General features: G+C 43.3%; 1 protein-coding gene across 3 annotated transcripts in view; it reads right to left on the minus strand.

The window, feature by feature from the left end:
- Nucleotides 1-26,573, minus strand: part of LOC144511876 (mitogen-activated protein kinase 13-like) — a 58,682-nt gene extending 32,109 nt beyond the window's left edge. For all 3 annotated transcript variants that reach the window (XM_078242298.1, XM_078242297.1, XM_078242296.1), the window contains exons 1-3: nt 26,066-26,573; nt 25,737-25,866; nt 471-529 (exon numbers count right to left, since the gene is read on the minus strand). In XM_078242298.1, coding sequence (XP_078098424.1) covers nt 471-529; nt 25,737-25,866; nt 26,066-26,181 — 305 coding nt within the window. In that variant the 5' untranslated portion in view covers nt 26,182-26,573. The remainder of the gene's footprint in view (nt 1-470; nt 530-25,736; nt 25,867-26,065) is intronic.
- Nucleotides 26,574-26,928: the final 355 nt, after the last annotated feature.

The following is a 26,928-nucleotide window of genomic DNA, read 5'->3' on the forward strand; positions in this document are numbered from 1 at the left end:
TTTTCACCCAGAGGGTGGTGATAAGCTGGAACTTACTGCCAGAAAGGGTGGTAGAGGCGGGACCCTCACAACATTTAAAAAGCATTTAGATGAACAGTTGAGAGGAGAGGGGGGGAGCGGGGGGGGGCGGGCGGAGGGAATTTTCCTGTCCTGCCCACCATGGGAATCATAGCGGGCGGGGGGCAGACCATGCAAAGTTCCATTGACCTCAAGCAGGATTTTCCAATTTTGGGGCGAGCACGGCTGGAAAATCCCACCTGATTACTCTGAATATGGAGCTGAATATTTGTTAGGATATTATAGCTTAAACCCTACTAACGTTTAATTTCATATTTGATTCTGGCAGTGTGAATAATGCTGTTTCTGTGATTGTTTCCTGTCACTAGATCTTATTGTTTATTTTTGACAACAGCTCGATGCAATTTTGACCGCGATGCTGTTTACGTTATAGATGTTTTCAGAACACTTACAAATCATTAAATTCATCCAGCGTAAGAGCTGGTGTGAAGACATCAATGAGGCCAATAACCTGGAAATGAATGGTACAATATTCAGGCAGGATACATCTTGTAGTAACCACTTTTTATCAACTCCTGTGAAAACTAAATAACTTGTTATGATTGCAGTTATTTTTCTGTTTCTGAAACCTGACCACATTACCTCAACCTCAGGAAGATTATTAGAGTGCAGACAAAAATGTGTTTTTCTAACTGCAAAGTCATCTGCAGAAAACCTTTCAAGTTACTGACCTTCCCTTTGTATGTCATTCCAAATCAGGTTTTCCGAGCTCCAGTTCCTGCTCATGGCCCACCCATTTCTCTTTATTTCCTAATTAAAAAACAAACTTTCTAGTGTTTTTTTTTCATTTTCATTCTAAAGGTTTTGGGATATTGACTTTTTTGTTGTCATCCTGGGGTTTATGTTTTAAAATGTATTTATTATCACAAGTAGGCTTACATTAACACTGCAATGATGTTACTGTGAAAATCCCCTAGGTGCCACATTCCGGTGCCTCTTCGGGTACACTGAAGGAGAATTGAGCATGGCCAGTGCACCTAACCAGCAGGTCTTTTGGGTTGTGGGAGGAAACCGAAGCACCCAGAGGAAACCCGCACAGAGAGTGACCCAAACCAGGAATCGAAACCAGGGTACCTGGCGCTGTGAGACAGCAGTGCTAACCAGTGTGCCACCCTATCACACATAATGACGGACAAGACGGTGAACCTGTCTCAGTCATGTCCTACGGAAATGGATCAGGCTACCAATGATGGGAATGGGCAGATAAAATAGTTTCATTGGCATTGCATCAAAATAGTGGGTCTTGCAGGAAAATTGCCATTTCTGAGCAGGAGGGGAAAGTGGCAACATTCTTTTCTGTGGTTCCTTGAAAGGACAATCTAAATGCCCCAACAGCCTATCTGCTTCTCTGTTTTCTCTATAAAGCAGTCTTCAGAACTGGTTTTCAATAGCAACTGCAATTTATGCTGCTGCACAATAATTCTTCATAATATATAGCGAAAGAAAACCATTAATATAAATTAACAGGTATTGATTACATGTAAATGTTTCATTATACTCTACTCATCATCTTGGTGCCCCTTGACATATTTGTCAGGTACCCAATGACCTTTCCAACACCATTATTCTTGCATTAGGTCCTTAGGAAACACAAGTTGATCTCTATTCTGGTTTGACTGCCTACATTCTTCACCCATCTCCTCGATGGGCGTGTCTGACAGAGATCTGGGCAATCCAAGGACAGTTGTTGAACTCGTTTGGTACACTAAGTTTAGAGCATATAATCTAATGCGCACTTCAGTACAACATAAAGTAGCTTGCATGGGGGCAGGTGTACCATAAGCCGCGGCTCCACTTTATTGTTCAGATGGGCGTAACAGATCTCATAATGCTCCAGTTCTCCCTTTGTCCCAGCCAATATTTATTACTGAGTGTGTGAAAACAGATGAACTTGACATTTATTTCATTTGCTGATTGTGGACCTTCATTTGCCCAAATGATCTGCTGTGTTTGCCCATACAACACAGGTAACTACACTCCTAAAGTAATTCATTCACAATGAATCAATCTGGACATGCTAAGGTCACTACACTGTATAAATGCAAGTTTTTTTGCCAAATAATACTTATTCAAGCCTTATAAGACACAGAATAATAAATAGACATGCACAATATCCTTCCCTATCCAATTATTCAAAGTTTACCTTTATTAGTGGATCGCAATGTAAGCAAAGCCATGGTGAACCAGGGAATATACTCACTTACAATGACATAAGTTATCATTTTGTACACAATGTATTATAATATAGTTGATCTTTCAATGCTTTTCCTAAGGACATGAAAAAGCCTCCAGTCCATTGTATCTCAGCTTGTTTCTCGTTTCAAATATTTTTCTATTGCTCTCTGTTTTTCCCCATCCTCAAAATACTCAGTGGGAAAGTTTCCTGTAACAGGGCATCTAATTGCAACCATCAGGAGTTGGACTTTCACCTTGCACCCTCCAGCTCAAAACATTTTTGCCCACAAGGTTGCCAGAAGTGTGAGCTGACAATCACACAACAGGGGGATTGGGGCTTCTGGGACCATGTGCGCATCATCTTAACCAATCAGATTTAAGGATTGGGAAATTAATAGAAGGAGGGATGAGAAGTAGGTGGAATTAGAGTGGGTGAATTCAATGTAAAATGAGGTACAAAAGGTGAAAAAGATATGGGAAAAAAACTGGATAAGAGGAAGAGACAAAGAAAATAAAAACAAAATTTAACATTTTTATAATCACCCAAAAATATTCAAAACCTGTATCCACACTTGTTATAGCTAATGTTCAGTGCCAGAGAGGTTGATTGGTTGATAAGTACTCATTCAGCAACCTTGATAATTGTTATGAGTACATTATATATATAACTATAAGATTGTTGTGTTTTGGGATGCTCTCTTTAATTTTAAGGTAAAAAGAAGGAATGAAGATGGCCATGTGACCTGCTCTAAATTCGGTCTAATAACAAGCCTGGGTTGCTATGGAGACACTGGTACCCAGGTTAACCTACTTGGGAGATGCTACAAAATGTTCACATCTGTAGACACTAGCAAAAGCAGTTGTGCTGACTATGGCAAGACTGTTAAGTCTCCAAGTCTCACAGGGAGTTGTTAGGAATATCAGTTTTTACAAGTGGTTATACATTAAACTGCCTATTTAATTACATGTTAGAATGGAGTTGCGGTGTCTAGAAGATAGCTAATTAGCCTGGATAAAAGATCTCAGATTGATGACACCGAGTTCATGATGATTTAAAGAAAGCTGGAAGATTCCTGCTTGGGCTAGAGGGATGAAATCTCCAGTGTAATCCTTTCAGTGAAAGTTAAACCTGGGATTGGATGTTACCTGACTGTGGAAGCAAAAAAAAAAGTAAACCCATTTGGTCCTGTTAAAAAGCTAAATGGTTTAAAGTTTTTTAAAGCTTATTTATTAGTCACAAGTAAGGCTTACATTAACACTGCAATGAAATTACTGTGAAATTCCCTTAGTCGCCATACTCTGGCGCCTGTTCGGGTCAATGCACTTAACCAGCACTTCTTTCAGACTGTGGCAGGAAACCTGAGCACCAGAGAAAACCCACGCAGACACGGGGAGAATGTGCAAACTCCACACGGACAGTGATCCAGGTCGGGAATCAAACCCAGGTCCCTGGCGCTGTGAGGCAGCAGTGCTAACCACTGTGCCACCGGTCTGTAGGGTGCCTAGCGAAGAGTGTTTAGACAGTTATGCTTTTATTTATTACAATAAAAGTCTTAAAATTCTTGTCATGTGATCCTTTCAGTCAGACGCTGGAAGATTGGTCTCCATGGGGATCATAACATGTTTTTGTTTTAAATTAATCTTTCATGGAATGTGAGCGTCCCTGGCTGGGCCTGTATTTATTGCCCATCCCTAATTGCCCTTGAACTGTGTGACTGGCTAGGCAATTTCAGAGGGCATTTTTGGCATCAACTACATTGCTGTGGGTCTGAAGTCACATTTAAGCCAGACTGGGTAAGGACAGCAGATATCCTTCCCTAAAGGGGATTAGTGAACTCGGTAGGTTTTTATGATAATCGACAATGGTGTCACGGTCATCAGATTTTGCTTTATTGAATTCAAATTCCACCAGCCACGGTGAGACTTGGGTCTCTGGATTATTAGTCCAGTGACAATATCACTACGCCACTGCCTCCCATTGTTGCTGAATTATCTTTAACAATTTAGTTAATAATAATTAACAATGCTCATATTGTTAAATGAATACTTATGCTACTGTGGAAGAAATCTTACATTGTAGGTAGGAGAAAGGACACCAGAAGCAGCTGCAGTTTATGGTCCTATGGCTTTGACAGACATCAGTGGCAGAAATAGGCAATTTACTGCGGGGAGGCAGTGGCGTTGTGGTAATGTCACTGGACTAGTAATCCAAAGACCCAGGGTAATGTTCTGGGGACCCAGGTTCAAATCCCACCACGACAGATGGTGAAATTTGAGTTCAATAGAAAAAAATCTGGGATTAAAAGTCTAATGATGACCCTGAAACCATTGTCGATTATTATAAAAAGCCATCTACTTTCCTAATGTCCTTTAGGGAAGGAAATCTGCCCTCCTTACCTGGTCTGGCCTACATGTGACTCCAGATCCACACCAATGTGATTGACTGTTAAATGCCCTCCGGGACGGGCAATAAATGCTGGTCCAGCCAGCGACGCCCACATCCCATGAACGAATAAATGAGAACTTGCAGGATAGAGTGTTGACCTCCATTCTGCCACAGGAAGGCCACCTCCATCCCTCAGCCATGTTTTAGTCTCAAGAGGGCCCACGAACCAACTGGAAAATCCCAGTCAGCGTCAGTAATGTGGTCGTGAGCCTACGTGCTATTTGTTGGGAGGCATTCTTCATTCCTACCTGCCCATACCCCCGCCTACACCACCAATCAAGCCTGTTCAAAACAGTCTTGCCTTTGTAGCCAAGTGAAAATTCACCCCAAAGATTCAAACTGTAGTCACATACTTTAAATTGGGCCCCAGCTCTCAGAGGAGAAGGCCTTTGCGATGTGTTTCCATGATTCAAAATCACTCAACAGGCAAGTCCATGGGAAAGAATATCCATTTTATTTGCAATTGTTCCAGCCTTTTATTAATTCTTATGTTTCTTACTGAAGTAAAATTTTGAGTTGAGGTAGCGATTCAAACCAAGGATCCTCTCTGTAGAATTGCCTAGATGCAGTATTGTAGGCCAACATTGTAAATACTCACTCTTCTGTGCAGAGCTTGGGGTCCAATTTAAAAGCATTTGGCTATTGTTTGAATCATTGTCCATTCTCTGCAACTTGCTTGTTTGGTTTTCGTAGCTTTGAAAAACTGGTTGAGCGACCCAGATGCTCAGTTTTACTCATTGAGCAAGTAGATTCAATCAAACTGCCACTGATTTGCTTACATTTACTAAGAAATCATAGAAACCCTACAGTACAGAAAGAGGCCATTTGGCCCATCGAGTCTGCGCCGACCACAATCCCACCCAGGCCCTACTCCCATAACCCTACGTATTTTACCCGCTAATCCCTCCAACCTACGCATCCCAGGACACTAAGGGGCAATTTTAGCATGGCCAATCAGCCTAACCCGCACATCTTTGGACTGTGGGAGGAAACCGGAGTATCCGGAGGAAACCCACGCAGACATGAGGAGAATGTGCAAACTCCACACAGACAGTGACCCAAGCCAGGAATCGAACCCAGGTCCCTGGAGCTGTGAAGCAGCAGTGCTAACCACTGTGCTACCATGCCGCCCAGATTCTGTGATTCTAAGCTGGATATTCGATTGATAACCGTTCAGTATCACACTTTCAGATGCCATACTTTCTTGCTGTGGCAGATTCACGGTGGGACAGTGGTTAGCACTGGTGCCTCACAGTGCCAGATTCCCAGCTTGGGTTACTGTCTGTGTAGAGTTTGCACATTTTCCCTGCGTCTGTGTGGGTTTCCTCTGGGTGCTCCGGTTTCCTCCCACAGTTTGAAAGACGAGCTGGTTAGGTACATTGGTCATGTTAAATTGCCCCTCAGTATACCCGAACAGGTGCCAGAGTGTGGCGACTAGGGGATTTTCACAGTAACTTCATTGTAAGTCTACTTGTGACTAATAAATAAACTTTAATTTTCTTACCAGAAGAAACATTTTTAATTATGTGTCGACTACATCTTTTGCCACGAGGGGGCACAATCTCACTGTAATATCTGGAGCAGGAGTATTAGGTCACATTGTTTATGAGGATATGCAGCCTCTCAAAATAATATTTACACCGAAATGGAAGCCAACCCATATAGTATCAAAAGCTGTTTGACATTTCAGCCTTCGCATGCTCATTATCCTCGCAGCAAAATGATCAACTGTAGAGTGGCCATTGGCTTGGCTTACTAAAGCACTATCACAATTTGGCAACATATTTCTATTCAAATCCAAAGTGAGGAATTCAACAAAGAGAATAAAAGAACACCAGGTTTCTAAAGAGGCATTGGTAGAATCCTCAGAGCTGGTCTTGGAAGAGGAACAGTAATGTGATGAAACTGGGTCAAAACCTGAACCAAAAAAAGGACAAATCATTTTTTTTTAAAATAAGCCACCATTATGCCTGATTCAATGCACTTGGTTAACCATTAGCACTTACTGCTCATCCATGCTCAAAAGCCCTCAAATTTAAAAAAGACTTCCAAAAAAAAACCACATTACACATATGAAAAAAATCAATCTGGACAATGTTGATCCCATCAGGCTGATGTGATGATTACTGGACCTCAAATTAACCTGTTTTACTTTTACCTGCAATGGTCATCTGTCAAAAATTACATGCAATTTTCATTAAACGCTCAATCATTTTCTTCCATCAAAACAAATATTCCACAAGCAGCAGGAAGAGAATAGATCAGTACAAAAGTGGGGAAGATGTCATCCTGTCTCTCAAAAGATTGATATGTATGCCTGAGGTTCTAAATCTGTGGCAGATACTGTGGCAGCCCTTTTGACCAATACACTCACTTTCACAAAAGACTGACTTTCTGTACACTCACGATTAACGGGTGAAGGTTTACTGTTTGAGACAGCCGAAACCACAGACAAATGTAAACAGCTTTTTTGGAAAGGAAACAGAAAACACGGATTGGAGAACGGAGTGTCGTAAGCCACTTTCCACACTGAAAGTAATTTTAACGTGCTAGCGGTTGCTGCAGTTACTGTGATTCCTGACATCAATGTTTCGCAGTACTCAAAAATCTGAAACAGGAACAACCGATACCATGTGCTCCAGTGACATTGCAAGAACAGTCAGCAAGCAGCTGGAGAAAGAGCATGTTCAAGCCATACAAGTCAGAGCTTTTTATGGATATGAATTTCTGTTAAAAGTATAAAGGATGTAATGCTCTGGAAGGGCATTGAAAATTAATAGCATTAGTTCACTCTGCACTCAATTTATCACACTTGACAATTAAACCCAATAGTGCCCAGCTGTGTCTGTAATGTCTCATTTAAATCACAGATGCCTTCAACTGATGCTGTCAACTGTTAAACGGCCAGAACAGGGGATAGCGAATAGAGGTCCTATTCTGTTTGTTGACATTGAGAATTCTAATTATTCCCTGGCTAACGGTTCAAATTAAATATTTTCACCTCAACTGAAATAAATGCAGACGTTTCTTCCACTGGAATGTAATGGAACAGCAAAGTGCAGGTTGCAGTAATTCAGTCTGTGGATGGAAATGAATTTATATTGTTTTATCCTTATATTCTGCATGATTGAAATGCCATCCTGCTGAGGACTGGCTGGGCTCGAGGCTACTGTTCTCCTTCCTTCCATCCACAAAAAGTTCAATGTGAAACATCAGATATACTGTGCACAGATTTAAACATATCCCTTTGTCTTAAAATTGTTGGGAGAAACAGATGGATTATTTCTATTCTGTTTCCTGCGCTGTGGTTACCTGTACTGAATTTTACAGCAAATACCAGTGGCGATGTGCCCTGTGGGGATATTATTTTTAGCCCTGTAATACCCATTTTTCAGGCACTGAACTGCCTACTAAGCCCCCAGTAAGGCAAGTAGAAAGCTTGAGCACACTTCCTGCTGGAAGTGCAATTAACTGTGCCATTGAAAAATATGGGCCTATTTGAGATCTTCATTGTCTGAGGCAGCCAGCATCTGCTGCACTTAAGTAAACCAAGACCTTAAGACTACAAGAACTGTCATTCAAATTCATTTGCCTTAGTAAGGAATCTGGTGGCGATCCCGTGGTGCAGTGGTAGTGTCCCTACCTCTGGGTCAGAAGCTCCGGGTTCAAGTCCCACTTCAGGACTTAGGTGGCCACGGAGGGTGCATTCATGATGTGGCCAAAATAGATTGGTCATCAGTCTGGAAATCCTTTCAATACGCCTGTTGGCAAGTGTTAATGAGGAGATTTGTTTCCTGGTCTGCCATACTGTAGAAGCAATGGCAAACTACAGCAGTAATTTGCCATGCATAATCATGGAGCAATGCAAGTCCATGGTCACCGATGCTATGTTAGGGCATGGTACCTGTAGGAGGAGAGCACGATGTGCACCCCCCGATTTGATATTTAAAGAAAACACAGTGCTGGACCTTACCCCAGTCTTCCCCACCCGATTGCTGCCACTCCTGAATGCCTGCCTTTTCTCCTCATCCCACATCATCCAACTAACTTTTAATCCTCTCCCCCATTTACCTTCCCAGTCAACTTTCAATCCCAATTTCTGGCCTCCTATCCTTCCTTTTGCCCATACCTGGCCTCCAATTCATTGGCGTCGCTTACCCAAGGGCCACAGTGACACAAAGCCCTATCTCGGTTTCCTCTTTGCAGGTTGGCTGTTCATGCCAAGCTGCTGCATGCAATAGGGCCCTTCTGGTAAAGGGCTAGCATTCTGTGCCCCTGTCTGAATTTCCAGGTCCTTATGTCAATGGCTGGTACCAATGTCGAGAAGCAAATCTGTCCCAATAGCTGATCCTACCCAGCCTGCGGTGCCCAACCTTCTGTTCCTTCTATCAGCAGAAACAGCTGTGCTGCTGATGAGCTCATGGAAATTTTGACAAAAATCTGAGTTAGCATTACCAACATGTTTGGGCCTTCAGTATTGTGGCTTCCTGACGCAGGGCATGACTGAAGAGGGTGAGTAGCACCACTGGAGAAAGGAAGCTAAATGTCAATTCCACACACTCCTGTTGAAACTCATTGTCTGAGATTTTTCCACAAAACTATTTGCAAATCAGCAGTTTCCCATCCGGGGAACTTAATAAATGTTGAGCCTGCATTTGCTAGCACACTTGTCTCCACCACAAGTCACCAATGAAGAGATTATGGGATTCCTGCTCCAAACACTTAGCAGCCCCCTAGCATTCCTTCCTATCGTGCAAATCAGTGTTTTTTATTAACCGACCCAACCAACCAAGTACTGAATCTGTGGGTTCGACCAACTATCCAAATCACTGCCCACTGCTGCCTTAAACTGAGAAAGCGGCACAAGTTAAACAAGGAACTTATAGGCTGGTTAATCAAATTGTGGGCAAGTTTCCACTGTTCATAGTCTGGAGTGAAATTAGTTCACAAAAAGACAAATTAATTCAGTAAGAATCCTGATGATTTGTAAAAGATGGGTCATGCTTGATTAATTTAGTTACATTTTTTGAGAAAATTACAAGAGTATTCAGATAAAAGGAATGCAAGGGAAGCTGTTATATGTGGATTTTCAGAAAGCTTGATAAAGAACCAGATAAGAATCATATCATAGAATCATAGAAACCCTACAGTGCAGAAAGAGTCCATTGGGCCCATCAAGTCTGCACTGACCACAATCCCACCCAGGCCCTACCCTCATATCCCTACACATTTACCCACTAATCCCTCTAACCTACGCATCTCAGGACACTAAGGGGCAACTTTAGTATGGCCAATCGGCCTAACCCACACATCTTTGGACTGTGGGAGGAAACCGGAGCACCTGGAGGAAACCCACGCAGACACAAGGAGAATGTGCAAACTCCACACAGTGAACCAAGCTGGGAATCGAACCCAGGTCCCTGGAGCTGTGAAGCAGCAATGCTAACCACTGTGCTACCGTGCTGCCCGTGCCGAGAAACTTGTTACAAAAAGTTTTTAAAAACACAATCAATATAGGAATATGATGGAGAAGTGGCTCCAAATAGGAAGTAAAATAGTGCCACATCAAAGATTACTACACAAGGTGAGTGCACATGGTGTGTAGGAAGTAACATATTAGCCTGGGTGAAGAATTGGTTAACTAACAGCGAACAGACATTAGAGATAAATGGGCTACAGGGATCAGTGATGGGGCCTCAACTATTTACAATCTATTTCAATGACTTGGATGAAGGGACCGAATGTATGGTAGCTAAATTTGCCAATGACACCAAGATAAGTAGGAGAGTAAGTTGTCAAGAGGAGTCTGCAAAGGGATATAAACAGGTCAGACAAGTGAGCAAAAATTTGGCGATGGAGTATGATGTAGGAAGATGTGAACTCATTCACTTTGGCAGGGAGAATAGAAAAGCGGTGCACTATTTAAATGAAGAAATTGCAGAACTCTGCTACAGAAGAATCTGGGTGTTTTGGTACATGAACCATAAAAAGTTAGTATGCAGACACAGCAAGTGATTAGGAAGGCAAATGAAATGTTGGCATTTATTGCAAAGGGAATGGAATATAAGAAGTGGGGAAGTTCTATGGCAGCTGCACAGGGCCTTGGTGAGACCATAATGGAATACAGTGTATAGATTTGGTCTTCTTATTTGAAAAAGATATAACTGCATTAGAAGCATTTCAGAGAAGGTTCATTCCTGGGATGAAGGTCTTATCCTATGAAGAAAAGTTGAACAGGTTGGGTCTTTATCCGTTGGGAGTTTAAAAGAATGAGAGATTATCCTGTTGAAACATAAGATCCTGGGGGGGACTTGATAGGGTGGGTACTGGGACAATGTTTCCTCTTGTAAGGGAGTCTAGAACTAGGGGACACAATTTGAGAATGAGAGGTCTCTCTTTTAAGAAAGAGACGAGGAGAATCTTTTTCTCTTGAGAGTTGATAGTATGTGGAACTCTCTTCCCCAAAAAGCAATGGAGGCTGGTTCAAAGAACAAAGAACAAAGACAGTTACAGCTCAGGAACAGGCCCTTCGGCCCTCCAAGCCTGCACCGACCACATTGCCCGACTGAACTAAAACCCCTACTCTTCTGGGGATCATATCCCTCTATTCCCATCCTATTCACGTATTTGTCCAGACGCCCCTGAAAACTCACTGTCGTATCTGCTTCCACTACCTCCCCCAGCAGCAAGTTCCAGGCACCCACCACCCTCTAGGTAAAAAACTTGCCTCGTACATCTCCTTTAAATCTTGCCCCTTGCACCTTAAACCAATGTTTAACCTAACCTATAAAAGTAATTGATTCTTCCACCCTGGAAAAAGCTTCTGACTATCCACTCTGTCCATTCCCCTCATAATCTTGTAGACTTCTATCAGGTCGCACCTCAACCTCCTTCGTTACAGTGAGAACAAACCAAGTTTCTCCAACCTCATAGCTAATGCCCTCCATTCCAGGCAATATCCTGATAAATATTTTCTGTACCCGCTCCAAAGCCTCCACATCTTTCTGGTAGTGTGGCGACCAGAATTGTACACTATATTCCAAGTACGGCCTAACTAAGGTTCTATAAAGTTGCAACATGACTTGCCAATTTTTAAACTCAATGCTCTGACTGATGAAGGCAAGCATGCCTTATGCCTTCTTGACTACCTTCTCCACCTGCATTGCCACTTTCAGTGACCTGTGTACCTGTACACCCAGATCCCTCTGCCTATCAATACTCTTAAGGGTTCTGCCATTTACTCTATATTTCCTATCTGTATTAGACCTTCCAAAATGCATTACCTCACATTTGTCCAGATTAAGCTCCATCTGCCATCTCTCCGCCAAGCCTCCAACCGATCTATATCCTGTTGTATCCTCTGATGGTCCTCATCGCTATCCGCAAATCCACCAACCTTTGTGTTGTTCGCAAACTTACTAATCAAACCAGTTACATTTTCCTCCAAATCACTTATATATATATATATTACAAACAGCAAAGGTGACTGAAGTTATTCAACATTGAGTTAGATAAGATTTTTGATGGACAAGGTAATCAAAGGTTTTAGAGGCAGGACAGTAGAGTTGAGACCATAACTTGATCAGCCATGATCTTAATGAATGATGGTGCAGGCTCAGAGGGCCAGATAGGATCTAGGAGCAGCAGTAGCCTATGTTCCTAACTGGAATAAATGGATGTTCTTGTGTTTGGTTGGATATGGTTAATAGTTTGTTCCAAGGGCTTCATTTGTACAATTATAAAATCACAGAAGTGTATAGCATATAAGGAGGCCAATTGGTTCATAATGTCTGTATGGGCTTGCTAGAGGAGCTATCAATTTTGCTCTATTCTTCTGTCCTTTTATTTGAAGAAAAGCACAAGGGAATTGATATGAAGTTTGCTGATGTTACTAAATTAGGAGGCTTGGCAAACTGTGTGGAAAATGGAGGAGATTGCAAGAGAACAAAGACAGTTATAGCCTGTAAATCTTTCACAATGCATTCAGATAAGAGGTTTGCATTCTGCTGAATGCCACTTAGATGCCTTGTTGCCTGTCAAATTGAATTTAGAAGTTCTCACTTCAGCTGTCTCTTTCAGTCAGCATATACCAGATGTGCAGGCAATTGATTCTCAGCATCCCCACTTAATAAATCCACCCAGGCGTCCAAGGGGAAACGTTATTTACTTTTTTCACAAAATGTGCAAGTAGTTACAATACACTTGCTGATACAAGGCACTCTGGTGAGACAAAATCACATTTGAAAGCTGATCAGTTTATTGAGCTGATAACCCATTTTAATCTCATGGTGGCACTGCTGCCTCACAGCTCCAGGGCCCGGGTTCGATTCCCGGCTTGGGTCACTGTCTGTGTGGAGTCCGCATGTTCTCCCCGTGTCTGCATGGGTTTCCTCCAGGTGCTCCAGTGTCCTCCCACAGTCCGAAAGACATGTTGGTTAGATTCATTGGCCATGCTAAATTCTCCCTCAGTGTACCCGAACAGGCACCGGTGTGTGGCGACGAGGGGATTTTCACAGTAACTTCATTGCAGTGTTAATGTAAGCCGACTTGTGGCGCTAATAAATTAACTTTAAAACTATAGTCCATAGCACAAATCCAATTTTGCTTCATAATCAAGAAAACATCCAGTAATTATTAGAACCCACAGGAATGTCATTGCAGTTCACTGCTTGGATCCTTGCCTAGTATTTTACTTAATTGTACCTTACACCACATGAATCATTTTATTGCAAAAATAAAACATGAGGCATGTTCTGTAGTAAGAAATTCATACTTGGAAAAAGTGCCACTAAGACTGAACTTGCAGATCAAACATTAAAATGGCAAAATAACTTTGGGGATTGTATTTAGTACTAATAGGAAGTTGTTAGAATATACTGGCTAGTTTTTATTTCCAGCTGTACAGCTGAATAAATGTGATTGTTCTATTTCTGGAACTCTGAGACTGGCCTGTGAATATTAGTTAGCTAAGCCTGACCACATTTAAGAGATTTTAAAGAGTGAAACCATTCGGAACCAAGATGAAGAGAATTTGTTCTTACACCAGAGAGTTGTGAATCTGTGGAATTCTTGGTCCCAGAAGGCTATGGAATCTCAGCCAGAGTATGTTTAAAATAGAGGCTGACAGATTTCAGAATACCAATGACATAAAGGGATATGGGGTTCGCGTGGGAAAAAGGCATTGAAGTGGATGATTCGCCATTGGATTGAATGATGGAGCAGGCTCAGCAGGCTGAATGGCCTACTCCAGTTCCTATGACACATGATTGTTCACAATCAGTTCAGAACAGAATCTGTAACAGAGCATAATCTATAACTTGTAACTGGTATGGAGCATTAACTAATGTGAAGTTTACTTTAAATCTTCACAGTAAAATTTGGCAGAAGATTAACTAAAATGCTGCAAGACCAGGTTAAAGACAGCATCAGGCTGTGTTGTTAATGACATGGAGACAAAGCTGAAAACCTTTACAATTTATAAAAGCTTTCTAAATAATGCCATTGGCTCTTTTTTCAAAGATGCAAACACAGAATTATCTATTTATGGATGAAAACATTCTGGTGGACAGGACACAAAGACCACTCTTACATAACTTTGCTTTTATTTCCCCAAAACGTTTATTGCTGTGGTAATTTGGACTTCCTGCCAATGAAACTGCAAGCACTGACAATTTAGCAGAGCATTTTTGTCAAGTGAATTAGCGCAAGGAGAAATGGGAACACAATAATATTTACCAAGTACTTTCTTTGGATCAGTGATTTGGATCTGTCACTGCAATGGACTGAATTCCAAGTTGGATTGCCTACAATAGATGGATTACTTTCAGATGAGAAGCCAAAAACATCCCCATGGTGCAGAAGTGAACATTTGCTGACACCGCATTGCTCGCTGAAGCAGCACATTTACTATTATGTGGCAGGATGTCTTAATGTTTTCCACTCGGCTGGCTTTGTTTTCATAGGAAACGCAAGCCAGGATCTCTGATCATTAGTTGAATTGAGAGCAGCTCTGTTTGGCTTATTTACATGGCTATCTAGGTGTCAGTCCGCAACTGGGCTGCTTGTGTATGAGTTCCTGAACACAGAAGTATCAACCCACCATAAACAAAATAACATCTGACAATTCTCAACTGAATTCTCCACCCAACTATGGGACAGACATACATCGCCTCCCCACCAACTTTCGCAGTAAGTGACCCCCCTTTTTGGTAGAAGAAGAAAATAGCATTGTTATCACAAGTGCCTGAAACCTATTAATCTGCAACATAGTAGAATGAAGCAAATCTGGATCGTGCAGGTGAGTGGCATAAAGATAAAACTGTTTAAATTATGAAAACAAGCACCAGTACAAAATTACACTGTTAAAATTGTCAACGCATAAAGTTAGCAAGGGACAGAGGGTGATATCCTCAATTAATTTTCATTACCCAAGTGTGCTGGAGAAGTATTTTCCAGATTACTGCCCACTTTCCCTTAATTGGCCTGTGAGTTATCCGTTTCCTCACCTCTCCCAGGAGATTCCATGGCTTCCGGGTGGCATGAGGAGTGCAGTCGGCATCAAATCTACATAGGACAGGCTGGATGACCAGGGAGTCTTTCCATCTCCTTCAGTTTTTGTACGCTCACTATATCTGACACAGACAGAATGGCCTCCTGTGTTGTATCATTCTAAGTGCCAATTATGTATATAATGTGAAGAACAAAATGAACCCGAATTTATTTTCCACCTAACAAGATTGTACCCTTTAAGAAACAAAAACCCAAGAAAATGGAAAAGCAAGCCCCTCAAGCCTACTCTGCCATCAATAAGATCACACTGTTCTTCTACTCATCTCCATTTTTCACACCTAATCCCATACCCATGGATTTCTTAGAATTCAAAATCCTCAGCCTTTCATATACTTAATGACAGAGCCATCCACAGCTCAGGGAGGTAGAGAACTTCAAAGATTCACAACCCTTTTGAATGATGAAATCTCTCAGCTCAGTCCCAAATGACTGATCCCTTGTGCTGAGACAATCAATGCCCCCCATTCTAGACTCTTCAGCCAGGGGAAACCGCCTCTCAGCATTTATCCTGTCAAGTCCCTTCAGAGCCTTGTATATTCCAATGAGATCACCTCTCATTCTTCTAGATTCCAGAGCATACATGCCTATTCTACTCGATCTCTCTTTGTGGGAGAACTCCTCAAATAAGAGAGCAAAACTGCGTGCACAACTTCAGGTGTCATGTACCAAAGCCATGTACAACTGCAGCAAGACTTCCTTACACTTTAACTCCTGCAATAAAGACTGACAAATCATTTGCCACGCAAATTACCTGACGTAGCTCCATGTTGATTTTGTCTTCCATGTAAAAGGAACCCAAATCCCTCTTTTAACACCAACATTTAAAAGGTTCCCACAATTTTAAAAATATTCTGTATTTTTGTTCTACCTCCCAAGGGCGGCACAGTAGCACAGTGGTTAGCACTGCTGCCTCTCAGTTCAATTCCCGGCTTGGGTCACTGTCTGTGCAGTCTGTACGTTCTCCCCATGCCTACATGGGTTTCCTCCGGGTGCTCCAGTTTCCTCCCACAGTCCAAAAGACATGCTGGTTAGGTGCATTGGCCATGCTAAATTCTCCCTCAGTGTACCCGAACAGGTGCTGGAGTATGGCGGGTAGGGGATTTTCACAGCAACTTCAGTGCAGTGTTAATGTAAGTCTACTTGTGACACTAATAAATAAACTTTAACTTTAAACTTAGTAGGATGGAAATTGTGGAGACGCTACCATAATCCTCCAATCCTCATTATAGGCAGGTGTGGTCCCAGAGAGCTGGAGAACTGAAAATGTTATATCCTTGCTTGAACAAAAGATGTAAGGATACCCAGCAATTACATCCCAGTGAATTTAACCTCAGGTGTAGGAAAGCTTTTAGAAACCATCACCCGGGACAAAATTCACCGTCACTTGGACAAATATGGATTAATCGAGGAAAACCAATGTGTACTTGTTAAGGGCAAATCATGCTTAACTAATTTGATTTGAGTTTTTGATAAGGTAATAGAGAGGGTTGATGAGGGGAAAGTGGTTGATGTGGTGTATCATTGAATCATCAGATCCCTACAGTACAGAAGGAAGCTATTCCACCCATCGAGTCTGTACCGACCACAATCCCACCCAGGCCCTATTTGCGTAACCTCACACATTTACCCTGCAATCCCCCTGACACTTGGGTCAATTAAGCATGACCAATCAACCTAATCCGTATATCTTTGGACTGTGGGAGGAAACCGGAACACCCGGAGGAAACCCACGAAGACACGGGGAGAAAATGCAAACTCCACACAGACAGTTACCCAAGGCCGGAATTGAACCTGGGTCTCTGGCACTGTGAGGCAGCAATAATAACCACTGTGCCATCATACATCAACTTCCAAAAGACATTTGATGAAGTGCCATTCAACAGGTTTGACAGTAATGTTGAAGTCCATGGAATAAAAGAGACAATGGTAATATGTGACAGGAAACAGAGAATGGTGAACGGCTGTTTTTTCAGATTGAGGCAAGGTGTAACAGTGAGGCTCCTGTGAGGAGTTGATGTTAGGATCCCTGCTTGTGTTTACGGGCACAATTTTAAAATGTACAGATGACACAAAACTAAGAAGTATTGTGAACTGTGAGGTGGCCGGTGATAAGACTTTAAAAGGACATTGCGAAGCTGCTGGAATGGGCGGACAGGTGGAAGATGAAATTTAATCCAGGGGAGTGTGAAGCAATCCATTTTGTCAGATGAATGACCAAGACAATATAAAATAAAGGGTGCAACCCAAAAAGGGTGCAAGGCAGATGGGCCTGGGACTATATGTACACAAATCATTGGAAGTGTCAGGACAGATTAAGAAAGTGTTGAAAAGGCTTACAGAATCCTATGCTTTATAAATAAAGGCATTGAGTATAAAAGCAAGGAAGTTACAGTGAACTTTCATCAAACACTGGTTCAGTCCCAACCGGGATAGTCTGTCAAATTCTGGATACCACACTTTAGGAAGGATGTGAAAACATTGGAAAGGGTACAAAAAATATTGAACAGAATTGTTCCTGCTACAAGGGGCTTCAGTTACAAGGACAGATTGGTGAACCTAGGGCAACTCTTTTTAGAGGAGAAGGCTGAGAGGCAATTTGATACGAGTGTTCAAAATTATCAGGGATCTGCACGCAATGGATAGGGAGAAACTATTCCCATTGCAGAAGGGTCAAGGACCAAAGGCCCTGAATTCAGTGATCAGCAAAAAAGCAATGGCAACATGAGGAAAAGTGTTTTTGACACAGTGAGCACTTAGGATCGATTGTGGTGGAGGAAGATTTAATCATGACTTTCACAAGTGAACTGTATAATTATGTTACAATTATCTGAAGGGTTTGTTTATTTGGTTATGCGTGCTTTATGAATGCATGACTAAGTGCCAAACCCAACCAACGGATTTAGCTTTGGAGGGGCTGTTGACACAGCTGTGGCTGGGATTGTGTTTTGTTTGACAGTTTTGAGCATGTAATAACATTAAATGTTTTGAAGAGATTTTTGAATGGCTGTTTATTTTGACACAGATTAATGGGCACTAGAGATGAGTTATTTTCAAGGGAGATTGAATGGCAGGCAACGGGAACACATTGAGAAATGGCATGAGTCAGGCTTCCTGACTCAAAGGGGAAAATCGACACCTTGGGCCTGATTTTATCATTGTGTTGCGCCCGTTTTCAGGCGCGAAAACTTGGTAAAGTCAGACGTGAGGTAAATAGCGCAATCCGCACCCGCCTCCGCAATGGGCACGACATCAATTTAAATGCATTTGCATGCATTTAAATTGACTTAATGAGCTGGACGCCCAAACTTACCTTTACCATCGCGTTCGCCCGTCCAGATTCGGCGTGAAACAGACATGCTCGGTAAAGGTCTGTTTTGGGCGCTCCAGCTTCTGAAGAGGTAAATTCAGAGCTTCCAGCGGCTCTCTAACTCAGATCAGTGGTGGGCAGATCATTCTCTGGTTGGGGAGGAGGGAGGCCTGATCGATCTCTGGTGGGGCGGGGGGAGGGGGGGGGGAAGGAGGTGGGCCAGATGTATCTCTGGTGGTGGAGGGAGGGGGGCGGCAGATCATTCTCTGGTGGGGGAGGGGGAGGAGGAGGGAGTTCAGATCATTCTCTGGTGGTGGGGGGGGGGGGAGGAGGAGAACCAAATGTATCTCTGGTGGGGGAGGGGGGGGGGGGTTTGGAGGAGGAGGAGGGAAGCCGGATCATTCTCTGGGGTGGGAGGGCAGGAGCAGGGGGGGGTCTGCGAGCGATCGGTGGGGGAAAGGGGGTCCGCTGCCAGTCTGGAAAATCGGTGAGGAGGTCACGGTTGGTTTGGGTAGCAGGGGGGGTGGATAAGGGGGACAGTTATGTTGTGGGGGTGGGGCGATATCTGTGGAGGCCATTGCTCCCGGGCCACTTTATGTGATCCGGGAGCAATATGAGAGGGGAGCGTTTTTCAAATTGTTTTTCACTGCGCATGTGAAGTTGAAGACTCCAATCGGAGCAGCAGTGTTTCGGGTGCGATAAGCCCCGGCCACAGTGCGATTCAGACTCGCAATTGTTTTCAGACTGAGTGTGTATGGAGGCGCTGGAGAACAGGTTTACAAGTCAGATCAGAATCATGCCCAGATTCAGCACTTAGAATCAAAATGGTAAAATCGTCCCCTTTGTCTCAAATTTGACTTAAAAATCCCTGGGCTCCTCTGGACATTAAGACTGTGGGCCCAATTTTACCATCAAGTTGCGCCCATTTTCGGGCACAAAAACTTGGTGAATTTGGGCATGAGGCGAGTAGCGTGATCTGTGCCCGCCTCCATGCCCGTTCCCCCTTTACCAATCGCCAAAAATGGCCGGCGTCTGGACCACGCCCGAAACGGGCACGACATCAATTTAAATGCAGGTGGGTCAGATTGCTCTCTGGTGGGGAGGGGGGGAGGAAGGGGGTCAGATGGCTCTCTGGTTGGCGGGGGGGGGGTGGGGGGAGGGAAGCGGGTCAGATGGCTCTCTGGTGGGGGGAGCGGGGGAGGGAGGGAGAGGGAGGGAAGCGGGTCAGCATAGGGGGATAAGAGGGCAGGCCTTGGGCCCTGAGGTAGGCCCCAAGGAGCCTCTGGTTGGGGGGGGGGGACGGGGGGCAAGAGGCCATGCTCGGTCTGCGTAGTGGGGGTTGGGGGGATAAGGGGGACAGTTATGTTGTGGGGGTGGGGCAATGTCTGTGGGGGCCAGGGGGAGGCATTATCGGGCCCGGGAGCAATGTGACAGGGAGTGTTTTTCTATTTTTTTTACTGCTCATGCGCAGTTGAAGCTCCGATCGGAGCAGCAGTGTTTCGGCACAATAAGCCCCACCCACAGGGGTTCTGCAGCGCAATTCAAAATTGCTGATATTTTTTCAGGCTGAATGCGTATGTGGGTGCCGGAGAACAGGTCTAAAAGTCGGATCTGAAACACTCCCAGTTCCAAGTCCAGCCAGCACTTAGAATCAAGATGATAAAATCGAGCCTTGTATGTCTGCACTGGACTACACTAAGATTTAGCAGCTGTGTCTCTGCTACTCTGTTTAAATTTTAAAGCAACTTCAATCAGCTAATAATCCTTCCCACATTGCAGCTGTAACGCTGTGCCCAAAACTAGTCTTCGAATTCTGCTGGTTTTTCAGCTTTATCGACAGTCTGATTACTGGCCAGAGCTTCGCTCTCCTGGGTCAAGTACATTTCTCCACCATTTCTGGATCTAAAGATAACCTCCAACTTCTGCACACCACCTGGATATTCATTCTCCTGGAAACATTTCCAGTAGTGCATTTTCCAATATCTTATCCTTCAACTAACATCAGAATTCAATTCCCCCACCATACAGATCTCTAAATTTGGACAACAGTTTGTCAATAACACATCAAATGTTTTTGTGCTTCGTGTGTCTGGTGAGTAAAGGAGCCTGCTGTTGCAACAAAACACTGGTAACAAAGTGAAAATAAATTAGTAATAATATAATAGGGGCATTTATCATAACACAAGAGCGATTCTTAAAAAGAAAGCAAATACAGGAAGTAAAACAACTGAGCAGTCTAATTTTTTGGATACGTTTACATTGTGACTCATTCAAAATATTAAGATTCATCTTTAGCACGATTTGTCCAACAATAACTTGCACTTGTAAAGCACATTTAACATACTAAAGCTATCTAAGACACTTCACAGGCTTGTCGTCAGATAACTTAGTGTGGGTTAGGATACAGGTACCATAATTTTGGATAAGCTCAGGTATATGGGGAAGGGAGGTCAGAAGAGCATTGGAATAGTTGAGTCTGGAGATATTAGAAGAATGGATAAGAGCAGCGAATGAGTTTAACCCAGGTCTGGAGACTGGCAATTCAGATGGCTGAAACTGTATGGTCTTTGTGAAGGAGACAGTAAGAAGTCTCACAACACCAGGTTAAAGTCCAACAGGTTTATTTGGTACCACGAGCTTTCGCAGTGAGGTGAGTCTGATGAAGGAGCAGCGCTCCGAAAGCTCGTGCTACCAAATAAACCTGTTGGACTTTAATCTGGTGTTGTGAGACTTCTTGTTGTTCCCTTCCCAGTCCAACGCCGGCATCTCCACATCATTTGTGAAGGAGAGGATTGGGATTGGAAGCTCAGTTCACCGTCCAATAAGACACTGAGATTGTGAATAAAATCTGGTTCAGTCTGGGACAGTGGCCAGTGGGAGGGGATGGAGTTAGTGGCTAGTAATCTTAGCTTTTAGTGGGATTTAAAGACAGTGGTTTTTGTCTTTCCAATGTTTAATTTGTGGATATTTATGTCGGCAAACAAGCTGCCAATACAGGAGGGGTTGAAAGAGATGGTGCCAAGTTTGCGTTCAGTAGAATGTCTTCAAATGATATCATGAGAGATCTAATAGAAGAAAGCCATGGATACTCTTGGGGGACTCCAGTGGCAATGCTCTCCCATGGTTCTGAGGCCTTGCCTGCCACCCTTTCACTTGTGCAGTTCCCCTCTCTCAGATTCCCTCTCTCCCACGCTCACTGCTCCTCCAATCACAGTTATATTTTATCCTGCTCGCTCCGGCTGCCCTTGTTTTTGCAGTTAGGGTTTGCTGCTGCCTGCTTGGGCTCACTTTTGTCAGCTGTTTATTTTAATGCGCAGTACATTCTAGACTGTTGCATTTGAAAAAAGGTTCTCAATATTGTGAGCAGTACATTTTGCACTAGGTCTGCAAGAAACATTTTCACATTTAGTCCATCCCATATGTATATTCTGTAACGAGCAAGGAAAATTAAAGAATTGAACCACAACTCTTTTGATGCCACAAACCTTGCACTTTACAGTGCTTCCCAAGCTATCTTTCAGTATCATCCCATTTTAACGCAATATTCTAAAATGTTATTGTGTGTACTCATGTAAGCTTCAATCATGCTTTCCATATTGCTTAGTAACAGAAGGCTCAGTGAATCCACTCTCTGCCCCACCCCGTCGGCCTCCCAACACATTGTGGTCAGCCCTCTTCCTGCACTGCATATATCTTCCCAAATGATCTCCACCCCCCCGCCCACAAATTTGGGTCTCATATGCTGAAGCAGGGTTATCAGTCTGGAGTGAGTAGCCTGTACAACTGGTTGACAGGAGCAGAAGTGCAGCAAAGCTTGAAGCCACCACTCACCTTTTTAGCTCAGACTTGTTTTTTTCCTGCACTCCAGACACAAGTCAGTCTTTGCTAAGCCTGGCTTCTGCCTTCAACAAGTCAGTGCAGAAACATGCTGGGCCCATTCGGTACTCACCACTAAAAATGCTTTCTAAGGTTGAAAAGAATTCTGGCTCACTGTCCATCCCGTGCTGTCTGGTGTAATTCATAGAATCCCTACAATGCTGAAGGTGGCCATTCAGTCCATCAAGTCTGTACCGACTCTCTCTGACAGAGTACCTTTCCCAGGCACTTTCCCCCACCCTATCCTCGTAACTGCAGACATTTACCATGGCTAATCCATCTAACCTACAAATCTTTGAACACAATGAGGCAATTTATTTTGGCCAATCCACCTAACCTGCACATCTTTGGACTGTGGGAGGAAACCAGAGCACCCAAAGGAAACCCATGCAGACATGGGAAGAATGTGCCCACAGGACTGTCACCCAAGACCAGAATTGAACCCAGGTCCTTGGCACTGTGAGGCAGCAGTGCTATCCACTGTGCCACCGTGCTGCCAGTAGGTCCAGAGCCCATCTCGTCTCCAGATTGGGTGGTCTCCATCCCACAGTTGCCATTGCTGCTCAGGGAAGCGGAAAGCTCAGAAATCCAAATGTAACCTTTGCAATGGGGCATCATGGCCCATTGCTTGGCTACTGCTATGAGGTACTTCCACCGAATGCTGCATCCATCCTCCTCAATTCAAAATTATAATCATATATCTTATCCTCCCAAAATAAATTTGCACTGTGAAAGTTGTCTTGATAACTAATCATGTGGTCCTTCATTCCGAGCAAATGATACCCAATTCCTTTTCTTTTATCTATGTCTATCTTTCCACTGAAAGAAACACTCGACAGTGACCTCCCCATCAGTATTCATTAAAATTATATCTACAGATTTTTTTGAAAAACTTGTTTTATTTTAAACAAAAAAAGTTAGCACAACAATCATCTTCTTGCTGTTTCTAAAGCTGAGTCTGATCAATATTTGACTCATTTTTTGGTCCAGCTCCTGTGGTATTGGTTGTTTTCAGTTACAGAAAACATTTTCACTTTCTGTACTGTCTTTGAAACGAGGAAAAAAAACATTTGCATGATAATCTGTACCTATCTTTGCAAAGATGTCTTTCTCAGCAAGTGATTATTTGATGGCTTTTCCTTAGAATCTGTCAGTGGCACTTCATAATCAGCCCAGGAAAATAAGACTCACTGACCTGTCAGCTCCTCCTTCAGCTCCTGGGGTAGCACAGTGGTTAGCACTGCTGCCTCACAGCGCCAGGACCTGGGTTCGATTCCTGGCCTGGGTCACTGTCTGTGCAGTTTGCACGTTCTCCCCATGTCTGCATGGGTTTCCCCAGGGTGCTCCGGTTTCCTCCCACAGCCCTAACATGCTGGTTAGGTGCATTGGCCAAGCTAAATTCTCCCTCAGTGTAGCTGAACAGGTGCCGGTGTGTGGCGACTAGGGGATTTTCACAGTAACTTCATTGCAGTGTTAATGTAAACCAACTTGTGACACTCATGAATAAATTAAAGCTTCCTGCAAACTCTCTTGCAGAATATCTTGTCAATGCTCATTTAGCAGCCTATATGTGCAGCTTGCTTAATCCATGCCCACACAACAGTCAATTTGTAAATAACAAGGTCCCACAAAGAGCAACGCAATAACAATCAACTAATTTGTTAAGACATGATGTTGGTTGAAGCTTATATATTAGTCAAGAACTACTTCCCCTTCCTCAAAATGTTGCATGGAATCTTGGGGACGGCAGAGTGATTAACATTGCTGCCTCATAGCACCAGGGACCCGGGTTCTATTCCCGGCTTGGGTCACAGTCTGTGTGGAGTCCACATGACTCCACACATTCTCCCCATGTCTGCGTGGGTTTCCTCAGGGTGCTCCAGTTTCCTCCCACAGTCTGAAAGACGTGCTGCTTAGGTGCATTGGCCATGCTAAATTCTCCCTCAGTGTACCTGAACAAGCGCCGGAGTGTGGTGACTAGGGGATTTTCACAGTAACTTCATTGCAGTGTTAATGTAAGCCTACTTGTGACACTAATAATAAACTTTAAACTTTATCAACAGCAAGACCCTCCATCCCCAATTACTTCCCTACATCGTATTACATTAAAGTGTGTATAAATTAGTGGTTCATTGATGTGGGATCACGATAATTATAAAGGCACCACCCTGTGGCAACCTTTACTTGGTTAGCTTTACTGTGCAATGTAAATCTAACAAGCACTCGTTATCACATGTATTGCAACAGGTATCTTTCTTTAAAAAAACAGCTTATAGTTTTCAATTAATCTCAGGATCTTAGACATTAGTGCCCTTAGAGTGACAGACCACCTAAATCAGTGATGCCCCCCACCACTCCACCCATCAAAATAACACATTGTGGTATAACGTTCCTATCTGCCTTCCACAGGGTATGGCCAGACTTGGTGAGCAATCGCATGAGATTTACTGTTAGATGGAGAAGTGACTGAGAACACCCAACTATTTCAAACACCAAATTAACTTCAAAAGGGCAGAATGGTGGCATAGTGGTTAGCACTGCTGCCTCATAGTGCCAGGGCCCGGATTCAATTCCAACCTTGGGTGACTATTGCATATTCTCCGTGTCTGCATGGATTTCCTCTGAGTGCTCCGGTTTCCTCCCACAATCCAAGGATGTGCAAATTAGGTGGATTGGCCACGCTAAATTGCCCCTTAGTGTCCCAAAAGGGGGATCAGCGGGGTAGATACATGGCATTATGGGGATAGAGCCAGGGTGGATTGCTCTGTCGAAGAGTCAGTGCTGACTCGATGAGCCAAAGGGCCTCCCAGTTGCGGCAAGGTGGCACAGTGGTTAGCACTGCTGCCTCACAGTGTCTGGACATGGGTTCAATTCCTGGCTTGGGTCACCGTTTGTGTGGAGTCTGCATGTTCTCCCCATGTCTGCAGGGGTTTCCTCTGGGTGCTCCAGTTTCCTCCCACAGTCCGAAAGACATGCTGGTTAGGTACATTGGCCGTGCTAAATATTCCCTCAGCGTGCCCGAACAGGCGCCAGAGTGTGGCAACTAGGGAATATTTACAGTAACTTCATTGCAGAGTTAATGTAAGCCTACTTGTGACACTAATAAATAAACTTTTTTTTAAATTCTGTATTGTGGGGATTCTATGATTCCCCACTTCTTGGAAGTTGTTTTCAGCGAATGAGGTTGAAAAATATCATAAACTTTCCAGCCACTGCCACGCCACTCTGACCCAAACACAGAGTGGAGGAATTGTTCAAACTGGTCTCGGTGGAAAATAAACTTACATTTTCGTGTTTCATGTGTTTCAGTAGTTTCAGCTCTCTGTAAGCCCGCTTGGCGTAAATCTCAGACTGAAATGGGCGATACAGCTTCTTAATCGCCACTTTGTTCCCCGTCCGTCTATCAATTGCCGAGCTGTTTGTATCAGAATGTGAATAAAGTAAATATTTATGCTTCTCCGTCAGCATTCTATGGGGTTACAAGAGATATTCTATGTGACAGGGCGAGAGAAAACAGGCAAAAGTGTTTCTTTTTACATATCACTGTTCACAACCAATGCAAAACTGTCTCAAATACACACAGCACCCAACATTTTACACTGTTGTCAATTTACCAAACTGTGCCATAGGCTCCGGATCCTATGGGAGAAAGGTTCACGTATCTGTCTCGCACTTCCCAAATGGTGTTCTCGATGTCCTGCCGAGAGGTTTGTGTTCTGGAAATGCTCATTTCGTCCTGTTGTTTAAAAACGTGGAAGTGTGAAATCTACGGCTGCATATAAAAATATAACCCCCAAGATTCTTCAAACTTCTGCAGCAAATGGCTGTAATGAAAAGTTTCGCAATGCTCCAAGAAATCAGACTATCACTTCCTGTCTTCCCAAAATGCGAATGGCTGTAGGTAGAGAGGGTGTGGATCCACTCTCAGGGCAACATAAACATCTGAAAAGACGCAGGGGAAATGAACTGTGTAGAAAAACATAGATCTCATGACCGATCGAGTTAACAAGTAAACCATCATCAAAAATTAGAACTGAAAATGTTCTAAAACAGTTCTTTTACAGATGTTGCTCAGCTGGAAGCACAGTCCTCCTGTTTTTTTTGTTTAAAGTGCAGTTGCATAACACTCAGTGGACAGCAGCCAAACAACTAACTATAAGTTTTGCTTTTGGATTTAAGTAAGTTGTCTGGTTTCGCTTGCTTGGATAACTCATTTGAAACCCTGCTTACATTGGGAAAAAAGAACCATTTTTCACTTTTATTCTCGTCAGTTAGCAATCCTCCACTCTTATGATTACATGAGCACCCAGACAAAGCAACAAATAACAAAGGCAAAACACTGCGGATGCTGGAATCTGAAACAAAACGGAAAATGCTGGAAAATCTCAGCAGGTCTGACAGCATCTGCAGCGTAATCCAGACTCAAAGCGTTGGTTCTATTCTCTCCACAGACTGTTGCTTTTTTTCCCTAGCATTT

Source organism: Mustelus asterias, chromosome 25 (genome assembly GCF_964213995.1).
Source record: "Mustelus asterias chromosome 25, sMusAst1.hap1.1, whole genome shotgun sequence".
Lineage (NCBI taxonomy): Eukaryota > Metazoa > Chordata > Chondrichthyes > Carcharhiniformes > Triakidae > Mustelus > Mustelus asterias.